This window comes from Heloderma suspectum, chromosome 2 (assembly GCF_057233095.1).
Source record: "Heloderma suspectum isolate Gila_16-S chromosome 2, 16-S_ref, whole genome shotgun sequence".
NCBI lineage: Eukaryota > Metazoa > Chordata > Lepidosauria > Squamata > Helodermatidae > Heloderma > Heloderma suspectum.
In genome coordinates, this window is record NC_139459.1 from 372,452,290 (window position 1) to 372,473,212 (window position 20,923).

Here is a 20,923-nt window from a genome sequence, read left to right on the forward strand (position 1 = left end):
TTCCAGACCTATGAATGTTGAGAGTCAGTTGGAAGAAGAAAAAGAGGAAAGAGAAATTTATATTTGTGTGTGTGTGTGTGTGTGTGTGTGTGTGTGTGGTGGTGGGAATGGGCCTGCTTGAATCCTGCTTCCAGGATCTTGGAGGTGGACTTTAGGGTTTGATGGTGGTGGTGGAGACTCAGTTCCCCATAACATATGGGGAAGTTCAGGATAACTTGACATGAACTTACCTAGAGGCTATGATCAACATCTGGGGCCTTCCTCCGAGGGAGGCTCGGAAGGTGGCAACAAGGGAGAGGGCCTTCTCAGTGGTGGCCTCCCACTGTGGAAGGGAATGATCTCCCCACTGAGGTCTGCCAACACTGTCATCTTTTCTGCACCAGGTTGAGACTGCCCTCTACTCCCAGGCATTTAATGGCATATGATGTGGCATTTATGTCAGCTGTCTTGAACAGGCCTAGTATTTATTGAAATTGTTTTTAGCAGTTTAAATTGTTTTAAATTTTGTATGTTATCCATTTTTATACTATGCTTTATTATAATGTTGTATTACGTAATGGTTTATACAGTGTTGTAGTTCGTATTGTGTGTGTGTGTGTGTGTGTGTGTAAATTGCTGTGAACCACCCAGAGGGCCTCATCTATTGGGCGGTATAGAAATGAAATAATGAAATAATAAAATAACAAGAACTACAACTACAACAACTTTCCGTTTTCTCTACTGTCCCGAAATTTTTCTTCCTTTCTATATAGCAGCTTTTTACAACCTAGTGTCCTCTGGATGTTTTGGACTTCAGCTCCCATCAGCCCCAGCCAGCATGGCCAATGGCCAGGGATGCTGGGACTTGCAGTTCAAAACATCTGGGGATGGCTGCTATATGGCAATAAAATGTTCAGGTTTGGGGGCCTCCTCATGCAATCAGTTCAGATCTGTCCCTCCCCTGACTGCCCGCTGGGCTGGAAGAGAGAGGGGGAGGGAGACAAAAGTAAGGGGGTGGGCAAAAACAGAGAGGGAAAAGGGGATGGGGAAAGAGAAAAGGACAGAACACAGGTTGCCCATCCTGCTTTAGGGGCCTTATTTGGCCCTTGGGCCTCAAGTTGCTGACCCCTGGTGTAAAGTGCAATGAGTGTATTTCCCCTCTCTCCTCTTCATGCAGTCTTTCAAAGGGGTGGAGGCAACAGAGTGGAGGAAGAGGAATAGAGATGAAAAGAGGAGGGAAAGGGTCTTTTCTTCTTAGGGGAGGAGGGGGCTGCTTCTGAATGGTCTGTAGAAAGAGAGTCAGAAGGGAGCACAGGTGGAAGAGGCAGAGAGAGAGGAGAGAAGGCTGGGGTTAGACTGAGGAGTGGAGGGACGCCTCCAAGAGAAAGGGGGGAAGGGAGACCCCCATCTCCTTCATTTCCCCCAATCTTTTGATCCTTGTCCCAGGAGGGACGTTCTCACTCAGATCCTTTCTGGTCAGGCCAAGGAGGAAAGATCTGTGCAAATTTCCCTCCTTCTCTGATCAAAGGCAGGTGGGTGAGGCCCAAAACTGACATTATTATTATATTATTATATTATTATTTATTACATTTCTGTACCGCCCAATAGCCTAAGCTCTCTGGGCGGTTTACAGAGATTAAAAACATTAAAGATACAGTATACAGAGATTAAAAGTTATTTACATAAAAAACACCCGAACAGACAATATACATAAGAGAACATATATCTAAAGCAATTCAAACAAACAATCTCAAGCAAACAACCATAACCATAAGACAATGCAGGATCGATTAAAGTTTATCACATGACTTTAAATCCGGATCTAGAAGCTACGTCTCCCCCCCGCCCGCCCATTTATTTTAGTCTAGAGGAGGTGCAGGACCGAACTGAGGGCCAGTGTGGTGTAGTGTTTAGAGCTTTGGCCTGGGAGAGATCTGGGTTCTAGTCCCTACTCGGCCATGAAGCTCACTGGGTGACTTTGGGCCAGTCACGGACTCTCAGCCTAACCTGCCTTCCACTGATTTAATCCTCCACTCCCATTGGGCAGTGGTCCCGATCCGAATCAGGGCCACGCATGCTTACACTGGAGTAAATAAAAAGCCAACTTTCAGCTACACCAGCAGTGAGCAACTTGTGGCCCTCGAGATATTTGGTCCTACACCTTCCATCAGCCCAGGCCAGCATTGCCAATGAAGAGGGATCATGGGAGTTGTAGGCCAAAAATGCCCACGCCTGAGTGACACGTAACGTGTAGTTTCATTCCTTATAACACCACGGAGGGAGTGATGTTGAAACCAGCTGGGTCTGTAGTGCCGGCATGTCCTTGTGTAATTTATTTAGTTTTCACTTTTCTGTTTAAAATCAATTCACCGTTTCTCAGTGGTAATTCGCTATCTCGTGCCTATTTCCATCTTCTTCCTCCAGGGAGATGTCCGGCACGTCCATTTAGAATAGATCACAGTCATTTATTCTAGAGCTTTCCACAGCACTTTCTTAGGGGGGTCTCTCCAAGGATGAAGACAGAGGAGAAAGACCGCGTAGGGCATACAGGAAGGGAAGCATCAGAGGTCTCAGGAAAAGCCTCTCACGTTCTCCCAACCAGTGCTGGTTGCGGACCCAAGATGGACCTTGAGGGAAGAAGCGAACCCCCTGAAGCAATGCATTCTGGGAGTAATGGGGGCTCCTTCAAAAGAGAAACTCCACTTCAGGTGAAGGAGGAGCAAAAAGAGCCTTTGGCCCAGTGCTGGGAAGCCCAGTGGCAGCAGTTCCTAAGGTCCGTGGAGTCCCCTCATTCCAGCTGGAGAAGACCACAGTTACTTGACCAACCATCGCCCTGGGACGATGCCCAGGCCTTCCTGGCCTCCTTTGAGCAAGTGGCTGAGGCCTGCCGGTGGCCCACGGAAGAGTGGGCAGGCCGACTCCTGCCAGCTCTCCGAGGAGAAGCTCAGCAGGTTTTTAGCAGGCTGGAGGCCAGAGACAGAGAGGATTATGGGAAAGTGAAGGCAGCCATCTTGCACAGAGACGCCATCAGCAGGGAGAAGAATCGCCTGCTCTTCCGCTGTTTTTGCTACCAAGAGGCCGAGGGGCCGAGAGGGGCTTACCACCAACTCCAGGTACTTTGCCAGGGGTGGCTGAAAGTTGAGAGGTGCTCCAAGGAGCAGATTTTGGAGCTGCTGATCCTGGAGCAGTTCCTGGCCATCCTGCCACCAGAGATCCAGAACTGGGTCAAAGAACGAGGCCCGGAGACCTGCTCCCAGGCAGTGGCCCTGGCCGAGGATTTCCTACTGAGGCAGCGAGACTTCGAGAGAGAGGAAAAACAGGTGAGGCCATTTCACTGCATCGTTTTCCATGGGGCACAAAGCCTGTGATGGGACAGGACTGGAGATTTCTGCCCATGGGAGGAACGAGAGAAGGGGAGACCATCATTTTTGTTAATGACAAGAGTGTGATAAATAGCAGCTGTTGTCCCCCTGTCTAACATCTATAAAACGGAGGGGGCTTCCAGACAGAGGATGCCTAGTGCCAGGAGCAGCCTAAGACATTTTGTTGCCTGAGGCAAGGGACAAGATGACTCCCTCTCCCCAGTCCACATGAAGAGGCTGACTGAATTGGCAGCTGAATCTTACTTTAACATTGTGATGGGATAGTGTCCTCCACCACACTTGAGGCAAAAAGCTAGGGCTTTTTGGTGGTGTGGGGGGCAGGAAAAAGTTGAGTGGCATACACAGCTCTTTCCTCCAACACAGGGCAACAGCTGGAAAGTTCATGAGGAACAGCTGGGAGGTTTCCACTGCTGCTCCCCCCCATCTGCCGCCTGAGACGGTTGCCTCACCTTGTCTAATGGTAGAGCCGGCCCTGCCTAGTGCTCCCGTGGTACCACTGAGATGTGCAGCTATTCCGTCTTCCCCTCCTTAACAGGTTTTCTGCAGTAAGGAAAAAAAGACGGAAGAAGCGGTGGGAAAACACGGGAGGGTTTATGTTTGGAAGACAATGTCTGGACACCTGGTAAAACTCCATGAATGGGGCAGGGCTGGAAGTGCCCAAAGTCCTATGATTTTCGCCAAAGAATCCTGAGCAGACGTAGCAGTCATGGGCATCAGAGGAAAGATCCTCGTATGGGTTGGAAACTGGTTAAAGAAAAGAAAGCAAACTCCAAAAGAGAGTTTAGAAAGACTTTAAAGCAGGGGTGGGCAAGTTGTATCCCTCCAGATATTTTGGCCTACAACGCCCATCAATCCAAGCCAGCAAGCCAATGGTGGGGGATGATGGCAATTTGAGGCCAAAAATCTGGAGGGCCACAAGTTGCCCATTCCTGCTTTAAAATAACCCCCCAAATATTCAGAATCCTACCTTCCTCAATTATGTAGTCTGGATTCAATGAGCTGACCTCACACACGCCATTCACACAAACACCCCCATCCCAGAAGACATACACTTACATGCACACACCACAAAAGGCATACACATACATAAAGACCCAGCTACACACACCCTCACACAGAAAACACACACACAAACACACAGCCACCCCCACCACAGAGGACTCCCCGCACTGGTTCTTGGAGAGTGTCAATCAACATGTGGACAGGAGTGATCTGGTAGACACGTTTTACTTGGTCTTCCAAAAGGCCTTTCCTAAAGTCCCTCACCAAAGACTCCTGAGCAAACTTAGCAGTCATGGAATAAGAGGACGGGGCCTCTTATGGCTCAGTAACTGGTTAAAGAACAGAAAGCAGAGAGCAGGCATAAATGGTAAATTCTCCCAATGGGGGGAAGTAAATAGTGGGGTCCCACAGGGATCTGTATTGGGATCAATGCTTCACAACTTGTTCATAAACAATCCGGAATTAGGAGTAAGCAGTGAGTTGGCCATGTTTGTTGATGACACCAAATTATTTATTTGTCTTGGTCAAAAGAAAAAGGGATTGTGAGGAGCTCCAAAAGGATCTCTCCAGGCTGGGAAAATGGGCATCAAAATGGCAAATACGGTTCAATATAAGCAAGCGTAAAGCGATGCACATTGGGGCAAAAAATACCAATTTCACGTATATGTTGATGGGATCTGAGCTAGTGGTGACTGACCAAGAAAGAGAACTTGGGATTGTGGTGGACAGCTCGATGAAAACATCAACCCAGTGTGCGGCTGCTGTGAAAAAGGCAAATCCCATGTTGGGGATCATTAGGAAAGGAATCAGAAATAAAACTGCCAATGTCATACTGCCCTAATACAAATATATGGCGCAACCACACTTAGAATGCTGTGTACAGTTCTGGTCACTGCAGCTAAAAAGGGTATTATAGAGATGGAAAAGGTGCAGAAAAGGGTAATCAAAATGATCAAGGGGCTGGAACAACTTTTCTATGAGGAAAGGTTACAACGTCTGGGACTGTTTAGCTTAGAAAAACGGTCAGTGAGGGGAGACATGATAGAGGTGTACAAAATTATGCATGGTGTGGAGAAAGTGGATAGGGAGACATTTTTTCTGCCTCTCTCGTAATCCTAGAATCCAGGGTCATCTCATGAAGCTGATTGGTGGGAAATTCAGGACAGATAAAAGGAAGGATGTCTTCACACAGCGCAGAGTTAAACTCTTGAATTCGCTACCACAAGATGCAGTGATGGCCCCCAATTTGGATAGCTTTAAAAGGGGGTTAGACAAATTCCTGGACGAGAAGGCTATCAATGGCTGCTAGTCTTGCTGGCTGTACGCTATCTCCAGTAATCAGAGGCAGTATGCCTCTGTACACCAGTTGCTGGGGAACATGGGTGGGAGAGTGCTGTGCACTCCTGTCCTGCTTCTGGGTCTTCCATGGGCAGCCAGTTGGCCACTGTGTGAACAGAATGATGGACTAGATGGGCCCTTGGTCTGATCCACCAGGGCTTTTCTTACGTTCTTATGTTTTTAACTCCAAGGTTTCCAGATGTACTAAACATATTAAGAAAACTTTATGGGGAGGGGACAACCCCGAAAACATCCCAATGAGGACTGAGCATGCTCGATGGCTGCAGAATGCTAATTATTCTGTGTGAACGGTGGAGACAGAAGGGGGAATGAAACGGAGCATTGTGGAGGAGGACATGGCTGGCTAAGTGGAATCCTGTGCAGGACCCTCCACACTGCAATATGTTGTTGCCGGTCCTCCTTATTTTGCCTAATGCTCAACCAAAATCTACTCTCACTGTAAGCCCATTAGACCTAGTCCTGCCCTCTACGGCTGCAGAGGACAAGTCTTTTCCCTCAGCTATGCGACAGCCCTTTACTCTGGTTCTCAAGTGTATATTTCTATATTTCTTAGTGAAACTCAGTCCTGATTTCTCTTTCATACAAGCACCACGCAGGGGACAGGATTTGGCCCTTACATCCGGTCCTGCCCACAGCCCTGCTGTGTTGCTCTCCCATGAAAGGCCTCCTGTCTGCTGTTGCAGATGACATTTCCAGTGGTGCAGCGGGCTGTGAGTTCCTTCGAGGCAGACCAGGCCCTCTCCGATGAACAGAGGCACCTGTGCACGGACACCAAGCAGGAAGATGACAACGACCCGGCCAGCCTGCTGGGTAAGGTGGGATGCGTCTCTTTTTTGTGCATGAGAACTTGGATATTGTAAAACAAGGGTGCGGAACCGCTGGCCTGCTGGTCTTATCTGGCCTGAAGAGGTTCCGCATCCGGCCCACAGAGCAGTCCTTGGGTTCCGCCAGGAGGCAGGGCTTGGCTGCTCAGACCAAAGATGACAGTGAGGTTTCCCCTGCATGCTGCTTCTGCTCCCAACTCCTCCTCACCACTGTTGCCACTGCCCTTTTGCACGCCCCTCTTCCTGGCTCAGTTGTCGCCACCTCTCAGAGAAAGGACCAGGTGCACCAAAGTTACTCGCTCTTTCTCCGTGCTCCTCTCACGGCTCACTGACTTGCTCATTTGGAGAAGAGCAGGTGAACAGGAAGGAACAGCAAGGCAGAGAAGAAGCAGGGCCAGGAATCTCCAGGGATTTGCAGTGGGGTCCCTATTGGGCTGTAGGCCTAGGCAAGTGCCCAGTATGCCAACACCTGGCTTCTGTTACTAAACTCCGCAGTTCGTCTAAGACCGACTCAGGTTCTAGCGAGTTTAAATCCGCGTCTGTGTTTAGCAGGGCATCATATATAGGATCTATGTCTTTAGGCATAGCTTTTGCAAGGTCATCCACTGTCATCCTGGGCCTTATCTCAACTTCCTGCTTCTCTGGTTTCGATTGTATTGGTTGCAGTTTCTCCTTGCCCGATTTCTTTCTCTCCTTGGTTGCTAAAAGCCTGAATTATGAGTTGGTGTCTGGCTGCCAGAGCACATGGAACTGGGCACATGGGGTAGGCAGATGACAGGACAGGCTTGCACTGTGTTCAGTGGACTTTCTCATAAGCCTGAGAGTGCAGCTGTCTGCAGGCACGATGCAGTTAGGCCAAATTCTCCAGCGTCAGCATCACCCTCCAGTTCATTTCTTCACTGCTTCTCTGGAAGAACCATTCCTGCCTTACTAAACCCCATTCCCATAAAGACTTTCCAATGCATGACTTTGTTCCTTGTTATCTTATTTGTCTAATTCCTGCTTTCAAATTCCATTTTTCTCTGTCCAAAGGACTGACCTGTTTGTGATCCTCTCCCTCTTCTTCTTCTGCAGGCAAAAAGTGGATGACCACAGGTGATAGGCAGAAATGTGTGCAAGGAGATTCCACCCCAGTGGGACCACATAGCACGCTCATGTGGAAAGTCGAAGAGAACATTTCCTGGTGTTTTGAGGAGAAAAACGGGTTTCCCGCTCCTTGTGGGGAAAATGACAAGACCGTCATTGAAACTGCAGCGCAGACAGGAATTGAGGCTGGTAAGAACAGGGAAAATAGCAGTCAGGGAGACATTTTTCTCCCTCTCCCATCATACTAGAACCCAAAGGGGTCATCGATGACTTCTTCACACAGCACAGAGTTCAACTGTGGAATTTGCTTCCACAAGGTGTACTGATGGCCATAAATTTGGATGGCTTTAAAAGGGGGTTAGGTAAATACATGGAGGAGAAGGCTATCAATGGCTACTAATCCTGCTGGCTATATGCTACTGCCAGTATCAGAGGCAGTATGATTCTAGATACCAGTTGCTGGGGGACAGCGGTGGGAGGGTGGTCTTCCACTCATGTCCTCCTACCTGTGTGTTTCCCATTGGGGCATCTGATTGGCCACTGTGGGAACAGAATGCTGGACTAGGTAGGCCACTGGTCTCATTCAGCATGGCTCTTCTTTTCATTTCCTTTTCATTTCAGTTATTGCATTTCTATACCACCGAAAAGATAAAGCTCTCTGGGCAGTTTACAAAGATTAAAACCTGAAAAATACAATATAGTAACATAATACTAACAAAAAACATATTTACATACAAAAATATAAACAATTTTAATAATCAGCAATAAGAAATCCCAGGATCCATTAAACACTCTATCATATGCAATCAAATGCCTGGGAGTAGGTCTTAACCTGGCACTGAAAAGACAAGAATGTTGGTGCCACGCAGACCTCACCGGGGAGAGTGTTCCATAATCAGGGGGCCACCACAAAGACGGCCCTCTTTCTTTTGTACTTAGCTTGTTAAGAAGTGAAATGCTTACGGTGTTTACAGGGGAAAAACATCAATTTAAATGTTGCAGCCCTATTTAGGAGTGAGAAATTTGAAGCTTTTTTCTTCTTCCTTCCTTCATTGTGTTCTTATCAGATTTCTCTCTTTCTATTCCAGGAGGTCATGGGTGGAAGAATGAGAGTAAGGGTGAAGCATGTGAAATATCGTCAGAAACAGCAGACCATGAAGGTCAGAAAGATAACTCGTGGAATCCGGATGGACCAAGGAGGCGAGAGGGAGACTGCATGAAGGAGAGAAGGGATACATCCATTCCTTGTCTTGGTGGGGATGTCCATGAGAACCCGATCCAACAAGAACATCAGAGGATTCACACAGAGGAGAGGCCTTATACATGCTCAGTCTGTGGAAAGGGCTTCAATCGCAGTAAGAGCCTCACTTCACACCAAAGAATCCATACTGGGGAGAAACCGTATAGCTGCCCAGACTGTGGAAAGGGCTTCTGTGATCAATCAAGCCTGATTAAGCACAAGAGGATACACACAGAGGAGAAACCGTATCAATGCTCTGAGTGTGAAAAGAGCTTTAGACAGAAGGTCCACCTGATAACACATCAAAGAATCCACACAGGAGAGACGCCATATAAATGCTCAGAGTGTGGAAAGACCTTTCTTCACGGCACAAGCCTTGTCTCGCATCAAAGAATCCACACGGGGGAGAAACCGTACCAATGTTCAGTGTGCGGAAGGGGTTTCAATTACAAGGCAAGCCTTAGTTCCCATCAAAGCATTCACACCGGAGAGAAGCCATACAAATGCTCAGACTGTAACAAGAGTTACTGTGTTCAATCCAGTCTCATTAAGCACAAGAGAATTCACAGAGGAGAGAAACCATATAAATGCCTGGAGTGTGGAAAGACCTTCAATCACAGCACAAGTCTTACTTCGCACCAAAGAACCCACACAGGGGAGAAACCATACCAGTGCTCAGCCTGTGGGAAGAGCTTCATTTACCGGGCAAGCCTTCGTGCGCACCGACAAATTCACACAGGGGAGAGGCCATACAAATGCTCAGACTGTAGCAAGAGCTTTGGAGATAAATCAAGCCTTAGTAAACACGAGAGAATTCACACTAGAGGGAGACCGCATAAATGCCTGGAATGTGGGAAGAGCTTCACTGTGAGCGCAAGCCTGACTTCACACCAAAAAATGCACACCGGGGAGAAACCGTATAAATGCTCAGCCTGCGGAAAGGGTTTCACTTATAAAACGAGCCTTTGTGCACACCAAAGAACCCACACAGGGGACAGGCCGTACAAATGTTCGGACTGCGGCAAGACCTTTGTTGATCAGTCAAGCCTTACTAAACATAAGAAAATCCACACTAAAGCAAATAAATGCCTGGAGTGTGGAAACAGCTTCAGCCTTACTTTACACCAAAGAATCGACATAGGAGGAGAAATTCCCATCTGAACCTTCACATTTGCTTAGCTCACAAGATGGGGGCCCTGCTTTGACTGCCTGAGATTTCTGAGTCTTGAGAAGCAGAGGTTTTTCAGTACTTGCCCCTCCTCTGTGGAATTCCCTGCCTGTGGCTTTCACTGCATGTTTCAGTTGCATAATTTTGATTAGCTGGTTTATTGCATTTGATTGTCTCATAGAAATTGCATTGGGGATTCTTCTAGTTCGAAAGGGGGGGTAGAAGTTAAGTACGTATATGAAATATATCAGAAAACTGTATACACGTGTGGAGCGTGGAAAGCCTGCCAGGGGAGCATTTATCTAAAATCACGTGGGGGGGGAAATTGACATGTGAAAAACCAGATAAATTATGCTTTTTTCCCACAGACAGAACAATCACAGCCATTATCTTTTTAGACATCAGCAAATTCTTGCAGCAGAGAAACTGTATAAATGCTCAGGTTGGCAGAACAGAAAACTGAATGCAAACAGACTGAGGAGAGAGCAAAATTTTGAAAGATGTCTGCCATTTCGCCATCATTCAGTTGAAATGTAAACTGGAAGTAGAGCCGTTGTAGCAGCTTTTCACATGGTTTGTATAATGATTCCAAAATTCACAGTCAGGCAATGCTTTGGTTACAGTGGTTCCCAACCTGGAGACTCCAGATACTACAGCACCCATCAACCCTGACTTTTGGCCATGCTTGGTGGGGATAATGGGAGCTGTCATCCAACAACATATCGGGACCTATGGTTGAGCATCCCTGCTGTATTAGAACCAACCAAAATGTGATAAAATAGTGAGCAAGCTTTCATGTTCTCCAAAACTCTTCATCAGCCTGGATGTTAACTGGGGAGAGGGGGATGAGGGGAGGAAAGCTGTCTTGATGTGGAAGCAGAGGCTTTTCTGTGCTTGCCCCTTCTTTGAGGAACTCCCTGCAGAACCATGAGAACTAACGTGGTTCAGTCTTAAGATGGAGCGTTGGAAGAGGTAGCATGCAGGCTGCAATTCCATACACACTTACCTGGGAGTAAGCCCCATTGAACTGAGTAGGCCTTACTTATTGAGAAGACATCAGTAAGGCTATCAGGTGGATCCACAGTTGGCTACAGAATCGGATTCCAAGAGTGCTTATCAATGGGATCTTCTCAAACTGGGGAGAGGTAACGAGCGGGGTACCACAGGGCTCAGTCCGGGGCCCAGTGCTCTTCAACATTTTTATTAATGACTTGGAGGAGGAGATGCAGGGAATGCTTATCAGATTTGCAGGTGACACAAAATTGGGCGGGATAGCTAATATCCTGGAAGACAGAAACAAAATTCAAAGTGATCTTGATAGTCTGGAGTGCTGGGCAGAAAACAACAGAATGACATTTAATAGGGAGAAATGCCAAGTTCTGCACCTAGGAAAAAGAAACCAAATGCAGTTACAAGATGCGGGATACTTGCCTCAACAATACTACAAGCGAGAAGGATCTTGGAATTGTTGTAGATCACAAGCTGAATATGAGCCAACAACGCGATGTGGCTGCAAAAAAGGCAAATGCTCTTTTGGGCTGCATTAATAGAAGTATAGCTTCCAAATCCCGGGAAGTACTAGTTCCCCTCTTCTCAGCACTGGTTAGGCCTCATCTGGAGTACTGTGTCCAGTTCTGGGCGCCACACTTTAAGAAGGATGCAGACAAACTGGAGAGGGTTCAGAGGAGGGCAACAAAGATGATCAGGGGACTGGAAACAAAGCCCTACGAGGAGAGACTGAAAGAGCTGGGCATGTTTAGCCTTGGGAAGTTTAAGAGAAGCTGCTTGCACATTCATTCACATGCCTCAAAGAATAGAAATTACAAGTTAAGGCACCTGGGTTCAACATCTGTACTATGTATGTCTGAAACGCATTCTGCAAACTCACATATTATGCTCACTTACAACTTAGCCTCCACCCACCCACACTTTCTCTTGGTTTTTCAGCCTCAGCCCTCTTCCAGCACCAAGCAAAAGGGCACAGCAGCAGCAGCACAGCAGGTATAAATGTGTTCAGCAGCATGTCTCGCACAAACACACATGAAAAGACAGCACACAAAGGCATGTGGCAAGACAATGCACACAAACACAGTAACACACAGGTGCCACATGGAACAATTTGACATGCAAACATGGTAACACATGGCAACACATTTCACATAAATACAGCAACGCATGACACGCAAAAGCACATGAGGCAGCACATGCAGCAGCAACATGCAGCATGCAAACGCATAGATTCAGCAGTTCCTCTTTGGCCATCCAACAGGTTCAAATTAAAAGAAAGGATTTCGACTAAAAATTCAGACAAACATCCTGATAGAACGAGCTGTTCAGCAGTGAAACAGACTGCCTCAGAAGGTGATGGAGTCTCCAGTGTTACAGGTTTTTAAGCAGAGCCTGGATGGTAGCATCCTAACGGGTGCTGCAATGCATTTCCTGCATTGCTGAAGGATTGGTTTGGATGACCTTTGATGTCCCTTCCAACCCTAGGATTCTATCTACAAATTCACCCTTCTTTCCAGCAGAAAGCTTGAAAGTCACTCACTGTAACTATAGAGCTGTTCCTGCAGCTCTGGAATTCATAAACATATAGGAGAAAATTAAAGGAAATTAAAATCCTCTGCTGCTCTCTTCCACGGTCTCTATGTTCTGTCACTGAGCTAGAGCCCTTCTCCAAATTATTAGACCACTTGGATGACAACTCCCAAAATTCCTGACCATTGGCCGTGCTAGCTGGAAATTATGGGAGTTGTTCCAAGGTAGGCAACCTGGCTCCCTCCAGATGGTTTGAGCTACACTATGATCAACATCTGAGGCCTTCCTCCAAGTGCTTCCTTGGAGGCAACAAGGGAGAGGGCCTTCTTGGTGGTGGCCCCCCAATTGTAGAATATTCTCCCCACTGAGGTCCGCCTGGCACCAACATTGTCATTTTTCTGATGCCAAGTTCAGGCTGTTGTCTACTCCCAGGCATTTGACAGCATATGATGGGGCATTTTATGTCAGTTGTTTTTGTCAGGTCCAATATTGTGCTGTAATTGTTTGTAGCTCTTTTGAATTTTGTATGATACAGATTTTATATCCTGCTTTTATTATCTTGTATTTCTAGCTTGGCATTTTTTTGTGAACTGCCCAGAGAGCGTTGGCTATTGGGCGGTATAGCAATGAAATAAATAAAAGTGAAAAATAAACTCCCATAATACCTGACTGCCAGCCATGCTGGTTGGGGATGAGGGCAGTTGTAGTCCAAAACATCGGGAGAGGACCAGGTCACCTTACCCTGATACCTAGTACCAGAGGCAGTATGCTTATGTGCACCAGCTGCTGGGGAAGATGAGTGGGAAGGTGCTGCTGCACTCGTGTCTTGCTTGTGGGTTTCCCGTGGGCAGCTTCTTGGAACAAAATGCTGGACTAGATGGACCCTTGGTCTGATCCAGCAGGGCTCTTCTTGTGTCCTTATGACTGGCGGCAGCAGTTCCTCAGGATCTCAGGCAAAGGAGTTTTTCCCTTCCTCTGGAATCTGCTCTTTTTAGCGGGACGTGCCAGGGACCGAACCTGCGATCTTCTGCCTGCAACAGTTGTGCTCGAACCCTGAGCTCTACTCAAACCCAGACGTCGCTGCCCTGCTGCAGCTCCGTGCCAAATCCAAAGGGTTAAGCTGATAGAGAGCGTCGCGTCCTAGAGGGGGCAGGAAAGAGATGCCAAGCGCAGCAAATGCGCTCCTTCCTGTGAGAGAGAAGGGAGGGGCGGGGGGAGGACTTTGGTTTTCCCTGCAGCTGCAGAAAAAGCTCAGACTGGGGAGGTGCATGGAGAGGTGAGCAAGAAAGGGGGATGGAAGACCACCCCTGTTGGGAGCAGCAGGAGGGGCAGGAAATTGGCGGAGAGAGACCAGACCCCCCAACCCAGCTCCTCCATTCTCCGCCCCGTCCATTTGGACCCTGGTTCTAGCAAGGTCCTTCCCTTTCAGGACCTTCCTTGTCTTGAAGGCACGCGGGTGGGCATCCCCCGCGGGTTCTTTCTTTCTTTCTTTCTTTCTTTCTCCTAAGGCAGCCTCTCCCAGCCTGCTGCCCTCCAGATGTTCCGGACTTCAACTCCCAGCAGACCCAGCACGCAGGGACAAGGGTCAGGAATGCTGGGAGTTGTAGTCCAAAACATTTGGGGGGAACCCTGCAGTTTCTTTCTCCTAAGGCAGCAGTTCGTGATCTGACTGTAGGTCAGATCACGAACTTCTTATTGCACAATTTAGAACCAGACTCAAGAGAATAGGGAAGACCCACGAATCAGTTAGACATGAGCTCACGAATATTCCTCATGAATATGCAGTGGAGGTGAAGAATAGATTTAAGGGACTAGATTTAGTAGATAGGGTCCCGGGAGAACTATGGACAGAAGTTCGCAACATTGTTCAGGAGGCGGCAACAAAAAACGTCCCAAAGAAAAAGAAAACCAAGAAGGCAAGATGGCTGTCTGCTGGGACACTGGAAGCAGCCCAAGAAAGAAGGAAAGCAAAAGGCAACAGTGAGAGGGGGAGATATGCCCAATTAAATGCAAAATTCCAGAGGTTAGCCAGAAGAGATAAGGAATTATTTTTAAACAAGCAATGCGCAGAAGCGGAAGAAGATAACAGAACAAAAAGGACAAGAAACCTCTTCCAGAAAATTAGAAACATTGGAGGTAAATTCCAGGCAAAAATGGGTGTGATCAAAAACAAAGATGGCAAGGACCTAACAGAAGCAGAAGAGATCAAGAAAAGGTGGCAAGAATATATGGAAGATCTGTATAGGAAGGATAATAATATCGGGGATAGATTTGACGGTGTGGTCAGTGAGCTAGAGCCACACATCCTGAAGACTGTGGTTGAATGGGCCTTAAGAAGCATTGCTAATAACAAGGCAGCAGGAGATGACGGTATCCCAGCTGAACTGTTGAAAATCTTGCAAGATGATGCTGTCAAGGTGATGCATGCCATATGCCAGCAAATTTGGAAAACACAAGAATGGCCAACAGATTGGAAAAAATCAACTTATATCCCCATACCAAAAAAGGGAAGCACCAAAGAATGTTCAAACTATCAAACAGTGGCACTTATTTCATATGCCAGTAAGGTAATGCTCAAGATCTTGCAAGGTAGACTCCAGCAATTCATGGAATGAGAATTGCCAGATGTACAAGCTGGGTTTAGAAAAGGCAGAGGAACTAGAGACCAAATTGCCAATATCCACTGGATAATGGAGAAAGCCAGGGAGTTTCAGAATAACATCTGTTTCTGTTTTATTGACTCTTCTAAAGCCTTTGACTGTGTGGATCATCACAAATTGTGGCAAGTGCTTGGTGGTATGGGGATACCAAGTCATCTTGTCTGCCTCCTGAGGAATCTGTATAACGACCAAGTAGCAACGGTAAGAACAGACCACAGAACAACGGAGTGGTTTAAGATTGGGAAAGGAATACGGCAGGGTTGTATACTCTCACCCTACCTATTCAACCTGTACGCAGAACACATCATGCGACGTGCTGGGCTTGATGAAGCCAAGGCTGGAGTTAAAATCGCTGGAAGAAACATTAACAATCTCCGGTATGCAGATGATACCACTTCGATGGCTGAAAGCGAGGAAGAGCTGAGGAACCTCATGACGAAGGTGAAAGAAGAAAGTGCAAAAGCTGGGTTGCAGTTAAACCTCAAAGAAACCAAGATTATGGCAACCAGCTTGATTGATAACTGGCAAATAGAGGGAGAAAACGTGGAGGCAGTGACAGACTTTGTCTTTCTAGGCGCAAAGATTACTGCAGACGCTGACTGCAGCCAGGAAATCAGAAGACATTTACTTCTTGGGAGGACAGCAATGACAAATCTTGATAAAATAGTGAAGAGCAGAGACGTCACACTGACAACAAAGGTCCGCATAGTTCAAGCAATGGTATTCCCCGTAGTAACCTATGGCTGCGAGAGCTGGACCATAAGGAAAGCTGAGCGAATGAAGATAGATGCTTTTGAACTGTGGTGCTGGAGGAAAATTCTGAGAGTGCCTTGGACTGCAAGAAGATCAAACCAGTCCATACTCCAGGAAATAAAGCCAGACTGCTCACTTGAGGGAAGGATCTTAAAGGCAAAACTGAAGTACTTTGGCCACATCATGAGAAGACAGGATACCCTGGAGAAGATGCTGATGCTAGGGAAAGTGGAAGGCAAAAAGAGGAGGGGCCGACCAAGGGCAAGGTGGATGGATGATATTCTGGAGGTGACGGACTCGACCTTGGGGGAGCTGGGGGTGGCGACAGCCAACAGGAAGCTCTGGCGTGGGCTGGTCCGTGAAGTCACGAAGAGTCGGAAGCGACTGAGCGAATAAACAACAACAACAAGGCAGCAGGGCGCTGAGGGAGAGGGCAGAAGTTGCAATCCGGGAGAGGGGTGAAGAAGGAGAGTTGCCTTATGGGGAAGACCCCCTGGTCTTGACGGGCGGCGCCTATGGGTGCTCTTGCTTGGGGGAGAAAGAAGTTCATCTGTGCTGGGATGTCCCAGTCATTATTTTAAGGGCACAATTATCTCTAAGGGCACAATCCTATGCATGTTTAGACGGGAAAAAGTCCTACAACTCCCAGCATTCCCATGCTGGCTTCGGGGATGCTGGGAGTTGTTGGCCTTTTTTTGGTCTAAACATGCGTAGAATTGCACCTTAAGGCAGCTTTCCCCCAACGGAGACGTTGGACTACAACTTCCATCATCCCCAGCCAGCATGGGCACTGGTTGGGGACAACAGGCGCTGGAGTCCAACAACATGGGGAGGGGGCACAGGTTCCCCATCCCTGCTTTAACATAAATTATCACTGCGCATAACATTTTTCTTTTTTTCTTTATTTTCTCTACCGTTTCTTCCAAACGTATTACGGCACAATAATAATTTGGGCTCTGCTGCATGAAAGTGTATTATGCTGTAATAATTTTGTTAGCCTTTTAAGGTGCCACAGGACTTTTCTTGCCTTTGCTGCAACAAAGTAATTCTTGCTAGGGCTGACAAAAAAACAAATAAATCAACTGAGCCCTTAGAGTGCTACCAGGGCAGAAGTTGACCCCACGCTGGCTTTCTTATCTGTTCCCCTGCAATGATCTCCCCAACCTTTTTCTGTTGTGGCACCCCGGCTCTGGAATGAGCTCCCTAGTGAGGTTCGCCTGGCGCCTACATTGTACTCCTTTCGGCACCAGGTGAAGACCTTTTTATTTTCCCAGGCATTTTAGCTTTCTAAATTTTTATCTTTGCTGTTTTAAATCTGTATTTTAAACTCCTGTACTGCTGCTAGGTTTTATTGTGGTTGTATTGTTATATTGTGGTTTTAATGTTCTATATATTTTAAATTGTTTTATTGTGTGTTGTTTGGTTTTAGTTTTTGTGAACCGCCCAGAGAGCTTCGGCTATTGGGCGGTATAGAAATGAAATAAATAAATAAATAAATAAATAAACAAACAAACCTCCGTTGTAAATGAGATTTCTTTGAGAGCCGCAGAAGGTGTAGCAGTACCACCTTAGTGGTTGTAGGAGACAGACCTGCTGTTGTGTTCAGAGGCCTGGGGGACTGCTGGCTGGGGAATGCTGGGAGTTGTAGGACTTTTGTCTGTCTAAGCATGCATAGGATTGCACCCATAGAAAAAGGAGTCTGGTTCAGGCCAAGGCTGAACAAGTGCAGAATTTTATTTTATAGTTTCTTCCCTGCATATAGCCACGGCTGACTCTTCTTCCTCTCCAGTGTAATGTGAGTTCTGGGGTGGACTGCTCTGTGATTAGCCCAGGGCACTTCGAAATCCTGGCCTGGATCTGCCACAAACATTACCTAGCTGACCATCTTCCCCCACATATACCCAGTTGACCCCTGAGATCTTTTGAGGAGGCCTTATTGATCGATCTGTGACCAATAGAATGTCACCAGCTAGTGGCACATAAGCCTTTTCAGTGGCGGTACCCATCTTTGGAATTGTTGGATCTTGGAATTGTTGTAGATCACAAGCTGAAAATGAGCCAGCAATGTGATGTGGCTGCAAAAAAGGCAAATGCTATTTTGGGCTGCATTAATAGAAGTATAGCTTCCAAATCACATGAAGTACTAATTCCCCTCTACTCAGCACTGGTTAAGCCGCATCTGGAGTACTGTGTCCAGTTCTGGGTGCCACACTTTAAGAAGGATGCAGACAAACTGCAGAGGGCTCAGAGGAGGGCAATGAAGATGATCAGGAGACTGGAAACAAAGCCCTATGAGGAGAGACTGAAAGACTGGGCATGTTTATCCTTGAGAAGAGAAGACTGAGGGGAGATGATAGCGCTCTTCAAGTACTTGAAAGGTTGTCACAGAGAGGAAGGCCAGGATCTCCATCATCCCAGAGTACAGGACACAGAATAATGGGCTTAAGTTGCAGGAAGCCAGATTCCGGCTGAACATCAGGAAAAACGTCCTGACTGTTAGAGCAATACGACAATGGAAACAATTACCTAGGGAGGTAGTGGTCTCTCCCACGCTGGAGGCATTCAAGATGAAGCTGGACAGCCATCTGTCAGGGATGCTCTGACTTGGATTCCTACCTTGAACAGGGGGTTGGACTCGATCTGATAGGCCCCTTCCAACCCTACTATTCTATGATTCTATGCTACTCTCCCACTTCAAGCTTGAGAGGCAGAAATGGTGGCTAGTTTTAAACTCCTCTGGAAAAAACATTTGTTCAAACAGGCTTTGCCTGACCTGTGAGAGTCTCTGCTACTACCCCGTTTTATTGTTTAAGGTGCTGTCATATTTTTAATTATCTGGTTTTTATATTGTTATATTGCATTTTCTTGTGAAACGCTTAAGGCTTTTAATATATTAAGCGGTATAAACGTTTATAATAAATAATAATAATAAATAATAAATAAATTACACCTGCCTCCTCCCACGCATTTAATCTGGGATGTTTCGTTATACTGGATTGCTGTGGGGCTGCAATGACCAACATGATTCTCCATCTCTGTCCAAATATGTCCGTCCAGCTTCTTGCTATTTATTTATTTATTACAGTTATATCCCACCTTTTTTCCTCTTGCAAGGAACCCAAGGCAGCTACATGGTCCTTCTTCTCTCCAGTTGTATCCTCACAACAACCCTGTGAGGTAGGTTAGGCTGAGAGTCAGTGACTAGCCCAAAGTCACCCTTGAATCCACAGCCTAGAACTTCTTAAGCTGCCCTAGTAATACACAGTTGTATTTGTCCGAAATGATGAGTTCTGTTTTTGTTTCTTAAATTGCTTCTTTGCACCTGAGCATGGAAACACAGGATACGAGCCTCTAAGCAGGCAAGCCCCCCCCCCCCCAAGCCTTCTACCAAACAAGCAAGCAGAGGGTGACAGCACAGAAAACAACCAGACCGGTGGAAGAGGAATGGAAAGATCCATCTTTCCTCTGCCTGCCTACTTGTTTGCATGGTATTCTATGCACTTGCCTTCATGGAATTCTTGTTTGTCATAAGCGACCAGATGAGTTGTTCAGTTCAACATGGTACTTAGCATACATCCAGAATGTCTAAAAGCAAATGGTGGCTACCCTATCGGGTGCTGACAGTTCCCTTGTGTTCATTCCCTCCCCCTTCCCCATTTCACTCTCTTTTCCCCAGGCGAGTGGCTCAGCACCCAAGTCTGGATTGCTGTCATTCATCTAGAGTTTTCTCTGCTGGCGTGCTGTCTCTGTGAGTTCACCTGAGGATGAAAATGGAAGACCTCACTGGCCTCACCTTAGGAGAGGGATCCAAAGGAACAGGGAAAGCCCTTCATGTCCTCCAGCCTGGGAGTCATGGATTCTTGCAAAGGATTCCGAGAGAACAAGTTAAGCAGGAACCCGGCGAGGGCTCGCTTCAGCAGTGGGAAGCCCAGTGGCGAGAGTTTCTGAAGACAGTAGAGTCCCCTCAGTCACACTGGGCAATCCCACTGTTGCTGGAGGAGCCCACCCCATGGGATGATGCCAAGGCCTTCCTGGCCTCCTTCGAGCAAGTGGCCGAGGCCTGCCGGTGGCCCAAAGAAGAGTGGGTGGCCCAGCTCCTGCCAGCCCTCAGAGGAGAAGCTGAGCAAGCCTTTTGCAGCCTGCAGGCCCGAGACAGAGAGGATTATGGGAAGGTGAAGGCAGCCATCTTGCGGGGGGACACCTTGAGGAGAGAGAAAAACCGACAGCACTTCCGGTGTTTCTGCTACCAGGAGGCCGAGGAGCCAAGAGCAGTTTACAGCCGGTTGCAGGAGCTTTGCCGTCAGTGGCTAAAGGTCGAGAGACACTCCAAGGAGCAGATCCTGGAGCTGCTGATCCTAGAGCAGTTCCTGGCCATCCTGCCGCCAGAGATCCAGAGCTGGGTCAGGGATCGCGGCCCCGAGACCTGCTCCCAAGCTGTAGCCCTGGCTGAGGATTTCCTTCTGAGGCAGCAGGAGGCCCAGAGACAGGCAAGCCAGGTGAGCCGATTGTGCTGGGTTGTTGCCAGCCCAGCCATGGGGCAACGGTCAAGATCTCTTTCCATCTCACAGTAGAGAAGGCGAGATGCAGACCAGGATGGATTAAATCAGGAGTCTCCAACCTTTTGGGGCCAGTTGGCACATTTAGACTGTTGGGAGTGTGTTGTGGGCATCCTGACAAAATGGCTGCCATGGTGGGCATGGCCAGTCACGAAACACCCATTTCCCAGTAGGCAAAGAGGTGAGTTCCCCATTTTAGTTGCCCTTTTCTGCTCTTTTTCCATCTCTACAATATCCTTTTCTAGATGCGGTGAGTTACCTTTCTTTGGTTACATTACTTTTCTTTTAGTAATGTAACCCAAAGAAAAGTAACTTACCAGACCTAGAAAAGGATATGGTGGAGATGGAAAAAGAGCAGAAAAGGGCAACTAAGGG

At 47.3% G+C, this 20,923-nt stretch overlaps 1 protein-coding gene across 1 annotated transcript in view; it reads left to right on the top strand.

The window, feature by feature from the left end:
- Positions 1-2,470: 2,470 nt before the first annotated feature.
- LOC146356122 (uncharacterized) overlaps positions 2,471-20,923 on the top strand; it is a 43,970-nt gene continuing 25,517 nt past the window's right edge. Inside the window, exons 1-7 of the mRNA XM_084830018.1 lie at positions 2,471-3,299; positions 6,407-6,533; positions 6,590-6,709; positions 7,622-7,822; positions 8,722-9,984; positions 11,989-12,042; positions 19,746-20,488. Coding sequence (XP_084686144.1) covers positions 2,493-3,299; positions 6,407-6,533; positions 6,590-6,709; positions 7,622-7,822; positions 8,722-9,984; positions 11,989-12,042; positions 19,746-20,488 — 3,315 coding nt within the window. The 5' untranslated portion in view covers positions 2,471-2,492. The remainder of the gene's footprint in view (positions 3,300-6,406; positions 6,534-6,589; positions 6,710-7,621; positions 7,823-8,721; positions 9,985-11,988; positions 12,043-19,745; positions 20,489-20,923) is intronic.